This window comes from Montipora foliosa, chromosome 1, assembly GCF_036669935.1.
Source record: "Montipora foliosa isolate CH-2021 chromosome 1, ASM3666993v2, whole genome shotgun sequence".
Lineage (NCBI taxonomy): Eukaryota > Metazoa > Cnidaria > Anthozoa > Scleractinia > Acroporidae > Montipora > Montipora foliosa.
This window is the reverse complement of record NC_090869.1, coordinates 53,768,453-53,777,403: the sequence shown is the minus strand read 5'-3', so window position 1 is coordinate 53,777,403 and position 8,951 is coordinate 53,768,453. Positions and strand designations below refer to the sequence as shown.

At 42.1% G+C, this 8,951-nt stretch overlaps 1 protein-coding gene and 14 non-coding genes across 16 annotated transcripts in view; all 15 read right to left on the bottom strand.

Moving 5' to 3' along the window:
- Positions 1-3,021: 3,021 nt before the first annotated feature.
- On the bottom strand, positions 3,022-3,103 carry Trnas-gcu (transfer RNA serine (anticodon GCU)). Its single transcript has one exon. It is a non-coding gene; the product is annotated as a tRNA-Ser (tRNA).
- An 85-nt stretch (positions 3,104-3,188) lies between these two features.
- Positions 3,189-3,270, bottom strand: Trnas-gcu (transfer RNA serine (anticodon GCU)). The gene has a single exon. It is a non-coding gene; the product is annotated as a tRNA-Ser (tRNA).
- Positions 3,271-3,355: 85 nt separating this feature from the next.
- Trnas-gcu (transfer RNA serine (anticodon GCU)) lies at positions 3,356-3,437 on the bottom strand. Its single transcript has one exon. It is a non-coding gene; the product is annotated as a tRNA-Ser (tRNA).
- Positions 3,438-3,522: 85 nt separating this feature from the next.
- Trnas-gcu (transfer RNA serine (anticodon GCU)) lies at positions 3,523-3,604 on the bottom strand. The gene has a single exon. It is a non-coding gene; the product is annotated as a tRNA-Ser (tRNA).
- An 85-nt stretch (positions 3,605-3,689) lies between these two features.
- Positions 3,690-3,771, bottom strand: Trnas-gcu (transfer RNA serine (anticodon GCU)). The gene has a single exon. It is a non-coding gene; the product is annotated as a tRNA-Ser (tRNA).
- An 85-nt stretch (positions 3,772-3,856) lies between these two features.
- Positions 3,857-3,938, bottom strand: Trnas-gcu (transfer RNA serine (anticodon GCU)). Its single transcript has one exon. It is a non-coding gene; the product is annotated as a tRNA-Ser (tRNA).
- An 85-nt stretch (positions 3,939-4,023) lies between these two features.
- Positions 4,024-4,105, bottom strand: Trnas-gcu (transfer RNA serine (anticodon GCU)). The gene has a single exon. It is a non-coding gene; the product is annotated as a tRNA-Ser (tRNA).
- Positions 4,106-4,190: 85 nt separating this feature from the next.
- Trnas-gcu (transfer RNA serine (anticodon GCU)) lies at positions 4,191-4,272 on the bottom strand. Its single transcript has one exon. It is a non-coding gene; the product is annotated as a tRNA-Ser (tRNA).
- An 85-nt stretch (positions 4,273-4,357) lies between these two features.
- On the bottom strand, positions 4,358-4,439 carry Trnas-gcu (transfer RNA serine (anticodon GCU)). Its single transcript has one exon. It is a non-coding gene; the product is annotated as a tRNA-Ser (tRNA).
- Positions 4,440-4,524: 85 nt separating this feature from the next.
- Positions 4,525-4,606, bottom strand: Trnas-gcu (transfer RNA serine (anticodon GCU)). Its single transcript has one exon. It is a non-coding gene; the product is annotated as a tRNA-Ser (tRNA).
- An 85-nt stretch (positions 4,607-4,691) lies between these two features.
- Trnas-gcu (transfer RNA serine (anticodon GCU)) lies at positions 4,692-4,773 on the bottom strand. Its single transcript has one exon. It is a non-coding gene; the product is annotated as a tRNA-Ser (tRNA).
- An 85-nt stretch (positions 4,774-4,858) lies between these two features.
- Positions 4,859-4,940, bottom strand: Trnas-gcu (transfer RNA serine (anticodon GCU)). The gene has a single exon. It is a non-coding gene; the product is annotated as a tRNA-Ser (tRNA).
- An 85-nt stretch (positions 4,941-5,025) lies between these two features.
- On the bottom strand, positions 5,026-5,107 carry Trnas-gcu (transfer RNA serine (anticodon GCU)). The gene has a single exon. It is a non-coding gene; the product is annotated as a tRNA-Ser (tRNA).
- Positions 5,108-5,192: 85 nt separating this feature from the next.
- Positions 5,193-5,274, bottom strand: Trnas-gcu (transfer RNA serine (anticodon GCU)). Its single transcript has one exon. It is a non-coding gene; the product is annotated as a tRNA-Ser (tRNA).
- Positions 5,275-5,826: 552 nt separating this feature from the next.
- Positions 5,827-8,951, bottom strand: part of LOC138001371 (uncharacterized) — a 7,401-nt gene continuing 4,276 nt past the window's right edge. The window contains exons 4-6 of one of the 2 annotated variants that reach the window (XM_068848020.1): positions 7,890-8,078; positions 6,748-6,830; positions 5,827-6,474 (exon numbers count right to left, since the gene is read on the bottom strand). In XM_068848020.1, coding sequence (XP_068704121.1) covers positions 6,472-6,474; positions 6,748-6,830; positions 7,890-8,078 — 275 coding nt within the window. In that variant the 3' untranslated portion in view covers positions 5,827-6,471. Of the gene's footprint in view, positions 6,831-7,889; positions 8,079-8,951 lie in introns of both variants that reach the window. The other variant, XM_068848017.1, reaches the window with a different exon arrangement.

Sequence of the window (8,951 nt, the reverse complement as noted above, 5' to 3'; positions counted from 1 at the left end):
CTTATAATCAATCGTAAGAGGAGTGATGGGCCTCCAATTTTTCAGGTGAGTGCGGTCAGCCCTTCTTGAATAGGCTGATTTAGCAACAGAACGAGAACGTCAGTGGCGACGGCGCGCACAGAAAAAACACCAATGAGAATTCAAAATAGAGTAGACTCCACTCTTTTTTTCTCTATTCTAAATTCTCATTGGTAGTTTTGCTGCGCGCGACGTCGCCACTGGCGTTCCCGCTCTGTTGCTAAATCAGCCTAATAATAAAAAAATTACTCCTCGCCGCTGTGACACCGAAAGACGGCCAACTCGGAACGCATGGTTATAGACCTGAACTAATTTATCACCTAACAGGTGCCAGCAATGCTTATAAAAATTGGTAGTAATACCATCAAGACCAGGCGACTTGTCCTTCTCCATTGCATCAACAGTCCTTTTTAACCCCCGAGTTATAAACTCTACTTCACAAGAGTCTCGCGCATTCTCTACAAGTTCGGGGTATGCTCCATCAAGGAATTCTCTTTGTATCTTTTCGTCGCAAGGCTGCGCCGTGTAAAGATGTTTATAAAACGAAAAGGCCTCCCCCAGCAAGTCCCTAGTTTCAGTAACGGTATCCATGTTATCCTTCGTTAAAACACGTATGTTCTGTGCTGAACGACGGCATTTCTCAAGCGAAAAAAAGAAACAAGTACTCTTTTCACCTTCCTCGACAAACTGCGCTTTTGTTAGGATTTTAATAGCCTCCAACTCCTTAAGTTCGAGCTACCTCAAGGCCTCCTTTGCTAAGAGATATTGCTCTATATCACTAGTCATACCATTCTTTGCCCGCTCTTGAAGCTTATCCAACCTACTCTGTAAAACAAACCGTTCATGACGCTTAATTTCGCCAATGATCGTCGCCCGTCTAATAGCAATCCGCTTAAAGCTTAACTTTGCTTTCTCCCACCACTCAAAAGGGTTAGCAAATTTTTCGAACTCTTCAACCCAATTTGACCAGAAACGCTCGATTTCCTCTTGGAAAACGCCGTCCTCAAGAAGCTCGTTATTCAAGTGCCAGTATCCCGGGCCGCGTTCAATTCTTTCAAAATCAAAGGGTCAGAGTCAAACAATCGTGATCCGAGTGGGGATAGGGTTGAATATCCGTTGCAGTTACACATTGGTTAACGGGTTGACAAATAAAAAAGTAATCAATACGTGTGCGGATGAAAAGAGATGGATCTCGTGGATCTCTACCTGTCCAAGTGAAATTGCGTTCATCCTTATGTCGTTCCCTCCAAACGTCTACCAAACTAAAACGTGTATTAAGGACATTTAGAAGCATCGGCGGAAGCGGCGGATTGACGCGCATTAGGAACCCCACCGAGCTTATCCAAGCGCGAGTTAAAAATACGGTTAAAATCGCCTCCCAAGATGTTATCGTTTGAATCCGACAGAAACCTATTTAAATCCGAGAAAAAAGCACGTCGCTGAGAATCTTTTGATGGGGCATGAAACGTTAATCAAGTAAGCGTGCGATCGTCAATTTCCAAAGGCATATTCAAGACACGACCATCGTTATCCCTCCGAATTTGCTTCTCATTGTAAACCAGGCGCGAAGCAATCAGTATAACCACACCTCGGGTAGAGTTCGTCCCATGGGAAAAAAAAGCATCACCCTCCCACTCGCGTTTTATTTGCATATCCAAATCAAGCGTCCAGTGTGTTGCCTGCAGAAATATAATGTCAAATCGGTTTCTCTTTTTAAAAAAAAGCCAGTTTTCGTTTGTCCGGACACCGAAGGCCATTGCAATTAATACTAGCCAGAATGGTCATTAATAGAATCAGGGAGAAAAAGAATAAATACGAATTTGCCATGAACGAGTCTCGTCGGAAAATAAACATTATGGAAAACTATCGGTATGGGCCCTTTTAGCAGCAGATGTAGAAGCATTTTTATCCCTTTGTTTACCAGCACCCAAATTTGGGACAGGGTGGATTTTTGCCCGTCGATGCTGAATTTTTCCGTCCGAATCAGATCGAGTCCGAAATCTGCCTTTTACTTCCCTGAACCGCATGCTCCGTGACCATAGCCTCCGATGTATCACCCGTGTCCTTAACCGTTTCATTGTTCTCCTGTTGAACAAATTTTCCATCATCATCATTAGCTTCTTTTACGTTAACAGCATCATTATCGCTACACGTTTTCTCCGCTAGCAAAGGTACAACCTCCACTCCTTGATCCTCCTGCTTTCTCGTTTCTCCAGCTTGAATGACCTTTTTGTCACCCACGTACGACAAATAGCCCTTCTCGTCACAAATTCTGCATTCAATTTGCGGACATCTTTTCCTAGAGTGGCCTAACTCTTTGCATTCTCCGCACACTGATCGCTGGTTGTTGTGGATTATCCGGCACCACTCTCCTCCAATCCGAAGAGAATAAGGGATCGACTTCTCGGTTAAAAGGTCTGTACTGCCGGATAACATCTCCTTTAATCTCCCCATACTGGTATAGCACCTTTCTGACTTCCTTGTCCTCGATATACGATCGTAGACATTAATAGACTGAGCATGAGGTGGGTGACAAGCAACATGAAGTTCACTGACATCGAAGCCTTCTTCAACCACCGCTTCTGCATCACTCACACTCACAAATTCTACCAAATACTCTCCTCCTCCAAGATCTTGAAATACCACAATCTCCGAACTAATTTCACTTTCCAAACCAGTCTTAAAGTCTCTCAAGTTCATCGCATGAGGAACTTTGAAAGTAACGCTTCGACCTTTCCGGTCAACCATCATTGCCTCCCTGAAGGTGAAATGAATTCTTTCACTTGACGACTTCTCAACGATCACTTAGCTTAAAAGCGAGAAAATCTAAAGGACAATGTCCTTTAAAACTAGGATAAATAACGAAACGCTCTTGATGGACAAAACCAACCACAGATGAAACAGATTGACGAGCAGTCATACAGAGAACAAGTCTGTTCAGTTCTTACTTTGTGGCATCCTGATATCGAGGAGTTGTTCAGACTTGGCAAAAGTATCAACCTTCGACGAGGATGGGATTCGAACCCACGCGTGCAGAGCACATTGGATTAGCAGTCCAACACCTTAACCACTCGGTCACCTCGTCATACAGATAACAAGTTTGTTCAGTTCTTACTTTCTGGCATCCTGATGTTGAAGACATATTTTGATTTGGTAAAAGTATCAACCCTCGACGAGGATGGGATTCGAACCCACGCGTGCAGAGCACATTGGATTAGCAGTCCAACACCTTAACCACTCGGTCACCTCGTCATACAGATAGCAAGTTTGTTCAGTTCTTACTTTCTGGCATCCTGATGTTGAGGACATATTTTGACTTGGTAAAAGTATCAACCCTCGACGAGGATGGGATTCGAACCCACGCGTGCAGAGCACATTGGATTAGCAGTCCAACACCTTAACCACTCGGTCACCTCGTCATACAGATAACAACTTTGTTCAGTTCTTACTTTCTGGCATCCTGATGTTGAAGAAATATTTTGATTTGGTAAAAGTATCAACCCTCGACGAGGATGGGATTCGAACCCACGCGTGCAGAGCACATTGGATTAGCAGTCCAACACCTTAACCACTCGGTCACCTCGTCATACAGATAGCAAGTTTGTTCAGTTCTTACTTTCTGGCATCCTGATGTTGAGGACATATTTTGACTTGGTAAAAGTATCAACCCTCGACGAGGATGGGATTCGAACCCACGCGTGCAGAGCACATTGGATTAGCAGTCCAACACCTTAACCACTCGGTCACCTCGTCATACAGATAACAACTTTGTTCAGTTCTTACTTTCTGGCATCCTGATGTTGAAGACATATTTTGACTTGGTAAAAGTATCAACCCTCGACGAGGATGGGATTCGAACCCACGCGTGCAGAGCACATTGGATTAGCAGTCCAACACCTTAACCACTCGGTCACCTCGTCATACAGATAACAAGTTTGTTCAGCTCTTACTTTCTGGCATCCTGATGTTGAGGACATATTTTGATTTGGTAAAAGTATCAACCCTCGACGAGGATGGGATTCGAACCCACGCGTGCAGAGCACATTGGATTAGCAGTCCAACACCTTAACCACTCGGTCACCTCGTCATACAGATAACAAGTTTGTTCAGCTCTTACTTTCTGGCATCCTGATGTTGAGGACATATTTTGATTTGGTAAAAGTATCAACCCTCGACGAGGATGGGATTCGAACCCACGCGTGCAGAGCACATTGGATTAGCAGCCCAACACCTTAACCACTCGGTCACCTCGTCATACAGATAACACATTTGTTCAGTTCTTACTTTCTGGCATCCTGATGTTGAGGACATATTTTGATTTGGTAAAAGTATCAACCCTCGACGAGGATGGGGTTCGAACCCACGCGTGCAGAGCACATTGGATTAGCAGTCCAACACCTTAACCACTTGGTCACCTCGTCATACAGATAGCAAGTTTGTTCAGTTCTTACTTTCTGGCATCCTGATGTTCAGGACATATTTTGACTTGGTAAAAGTATCAACCCTCGACGAGGATGGGATTCGAACCCACGCGTGCAGAGCACATTAGATTAGCAGTCCAACACCTTAACCACTCGGTCACCTCGTCATACAGATAACAAGTTTGTTCAGTTCTTACTTTCTGGCATCCTGATGTTGAGGACATATTTTGATTTGGTAAAAGTATCAACCCTCGACGAGGATGGGATTCGAACCCACGCGTGCAGAGCACATTGGATTAGCAGTCCAACACCTTAACCACTCGGTCACCTCGTCATACAGATAGCAAGTTTGTTCAGTTCTTACTTTCTGGCATCCTGATGTTGAGGACATATTTTGACTTGGTAAAAGTATCAACCCTCGACGAGGATGGGGTTCGAACCCACGCGTGCAGAGCACATTGGATTAGCAGTCCAACACCTTAACCACTCGGTCACCTCGTCATACCGATAACACATTTGTTCAGCTGTTACTTTCTGGCATCCTTGTGTTGAGGGCATATTTTGATTTGATAAAAGTATCAATCTTCGACGAGGATGGGATTCGAACCCACGCGTGCAGAGCACATTGGATTAGCAGTCCAACACCTTAACCACTCGGTCACCTCGTCATACAGATAACAATTTTGTTCAGCTCTTACTTTCTGGCATCCTGATGTTGAGGACATATTTTGATTTGGTAAAAGTATCAACCCTCGACGAGGATGGGATTCGAACCCACGCGTGCAGAGCACATTGGATTAGCAGTCCAACACCTTAACCACTCGGTCACCTCGTCATACAGATAACAAGTTTGTTCAGCTCTTACTTTTTGGCATCCTGGTGTTGAGGGCATATTTTGATTTGGTAAAAGTATCAATCCTCGACCAGGATGGGATTCGAACCCACGCGTGCAGTGTACATTGGATTAGCAGGCCAAGACCTTAAGCTCTCCCTTTTCTGTGACAATCTCGAAGAACAGTTAACGACGAGGATGAGTAGAACATTGAACAACAATCAACTATTTCAACTATTCGGCCTAAATTTGATTCTTTCCATTTCTTTTAAAAAATGCTTGGACCCATTAAACTGAAATTAAAGGATACTCTAGATTGCAGGGGACTGGTAGAAAGTAAGGTTATCATGATTAGAAATGCCGTTAAGATGGAAAGGGAATTATAATAGCCGAAATGTGCGCGAGAACTTTCAGGGCTTTCCAGAGAAGCGCTGCTGGCGGCTTATCCCCTAACGGGGATGCGGTACTTTTGCAAAAGAATGGTAGAAACTCGGAAGATATCAGTCCGATGAAAACGAACAATTCACAATGCAAACCAATCACTTTTTGATAAACTGCAAATTTAATCAAAGATGTGTTGTTGTTTTTTTCGACAATTTGCAACAGATATTTCAGTTTTTAGGTTAATTTAATTATAACGCTGGACAAAAGTAGCTGTGGATTCAGTTAACAGTTCTCACCTTCAAAAGGTGAATTGGGCGCTATCCACCAGATAAATCTTTATCTCCTGAATAAATGCTTTCAAAAGCAATTATATTAACAACGAGACAGTTTGGCCCAATTTATGCTAGAGACAAATTACTTGTCTAAGACGGATATTTTGTCTGCATTTCGTCTAGAGATATATCCGGTGTTTAGACGAATTAGGGACTAAGATTTGTTTGGATTTATTCGTATGTCAACTCGTCTGTAACACATGCTAACAGCGGACGAATCAGCCGAAGACGAATTTTTTTTCTAGTATAAATTCGGCCAGTGAATCATCCAGTGCTTTTTGAACAACGTGGACTCCTCCATCAGTCGACTCTCTGTAACGAGTGCTTATTTTTACAAAAGCCCCAACTTAGAGTTCCGGATCTCTATAAAGTAACCGTTGTTTGTCAATTGTTTCCTTGGTATTATTCCTTCTGTTTTTGTCATTGTTTTTTTGTTTTCTTTTGTTTTCTTTTTATTGTCATCTTTGCCTTCTGGTGTTTCTCTTCACTAAGTCAAAAACAAAAAAAAAAGCGAGCTTAAGAATTTGTTTATTCGAGCTTTTAACTGGGTTCGCTGCTTATGACAACACTGGCTATAATACTTTGTTCCTCTGGGTATTAGCTCGATAAGAATAAATAATGAAATATTGTTGTCTGGCTACAGCCGTCGAGGAATTTTTCCTGAACGGGTCCCGGTCCCCTCGACTACAGGCATCGGCGTACGTTATGGGTGTGGTCACCATAGTCTAGGAAAATATTGCAGGGAAGGCATGTGCATTACAAGAGGTGGTCCAAATAAGCAGTTTCTTCTGTGGTATTTCTTTTTCTTGCATCTTTTCGATTCAGAATCCTTCTTCTTTAAAGCTTGAAATTACAAACAAAACAATTGTTACACATTAGTTTTTCATTTTTGCACGCTTTGCCGAGAGAAATGGTATTGTGGAGAGGAATTACACAGACAGTCAAAGCTATTGTCAGTTAAAAAGACCTAAATCTAGAAGACTTGAATTTCATAGTCTTTTTTTAGGACGATTTCTTGAGTTATCTAGGTAATTGAAAGGTCCTCCCTTCATTTTATCGATGATCTGAACTTTAAATACTTGCGGGAGTTAAATTCACGTACTGACAACTAGGAAGAAACTCCTGTAAGCAAATCATGAATTGGGTGAAAAACTATGCAAGAATGTTGAACATCGCTTACTTCAAACCCCCCGCCTCACCCACTTCAGTTGAGCTCAATGATGCGTTTCCTGAATGTTTTCATCTTAGGCGCGTTTCCAAAAAAGAGGAGTCGAGTTTCTTTATCTTCTTCTTCCTTTTATTTTTTCTCTTTTTTTTTTTTTGACGTAGAGAGGAAAACTTCTCTGTAGGTAGACAGAATGAAATGTTCACAATTTTCTACTTTGTCAAATCTCATAATACACCTTGTTTACTCCCAAAAATATTGCATAGGCATTATTTTCGATTTCTCTTGGGACATCTTCATATGCCAGGAGAAATTGCAAACAATGATTATTCGATATTTGGGGGATAAACAAGATTTATTATTCCACTATTACGCCATTTTACCATGCTCGTATTTTCATGCTCATTGCTCGTATTTTTCCTCACCCCTGCGGGCTCAGAAAAATACTACGCAACTCGTAAAATATCCGCGCGTATCATATGTTAAACTATCGAATAAGATGTATGTATTATGGGATTTGAGAAAATAGTGAATGCACCACACCGTTCATGCTACTGAACAGCACAATGGAAAATGCACAGGTAAAAAATAGCAATTTTAAAAATATTTAGAGCCGTTGATGTAGGCCACAATTTTAACAGGCCATCGAAGACTTTTTACAACCAAGAAAAGCAATTATCTGTCAACTTTGTTGACTAAATATTTTCCAATTTCGAAACCATACAAACTGATCTTACCAAGAGGGGGTTTATTTGCCACCAAGCCTCTTCTACAGTGACAGCAGTGATGGCAACAACAGCAAGGACAATGATGGCAGCAATGATGACAGCAATGATGGCAGCCACATCCACCACAGCATGGACAACAAGCACAATGATGGCAGTCGATATCATAACAGTGTTCCGTATGCGGTTTGGCAATTGAACCTGAGAACATAGGAACGCAGTGAGTACCAGGTGGAGCGCAAGATTTATTCATACCATGGATGGAAGTGTGATGCCTTAACCAGTCGACTTCTCCGTCTTAAGATTGCAGAGTTTAATTTTGTCGTAATCATTTCGTATGAAACAACGCATATAAAAAGGGATAACGGCTTTGTGATTTAAAGCATCTGTATTCACTAAACAGTACAAACTGAAGGAAGCATCTTCCTTCTCCAAAATAGATCATCATATCTTTATTTACCCTCGAATTTTAGAGTAGCTTGATGTAGTTAGTATCTCCGAGCATTTACCTCCACAACCATGATACACCACAGAAGACAGACCACAACACCGGGACTCCATTCCCTACTCTTTACGAGTAGTGTGTCGGTTCTTTTACGTCCCACAGGTTAATGCACATTGAAGGGTTGGCAGACGGGGCCTACGGTTTATCGTTCTTATTCGAGAAGAATAGAAAGTCCAACCATTCGCAGATGTCATTACATAGGCAGATCTTTTCCTCAGTTATTTAACGACCCTGAGTGTTGGTCCGGCCGGCTTCGAACTCACGACCTCCCGCATGGCAGCCCGGTGTTCAACCCCGTGTTCAACCAACTGAGATTTTGTCAGGTATTTGATGGAACAATGGACTGCGAAATTTTCACGTCTTAAAAGTACTGGATGGTAGCTGCAATTACCACACGTGTCTTTCCGAAAGGTTATTTGTTGTTTAAGAATGTGCAATTTCTTGTTTTTCAGTTTATAATGCGAGTACTTAGATTCTTCCTTAAGAATAAATACATCCTCTACGAATGAGGAAATATGATGAGGTTATTGTAGTTTTATAAGGAATTCAAGTGAAGCTATGATCCTAGC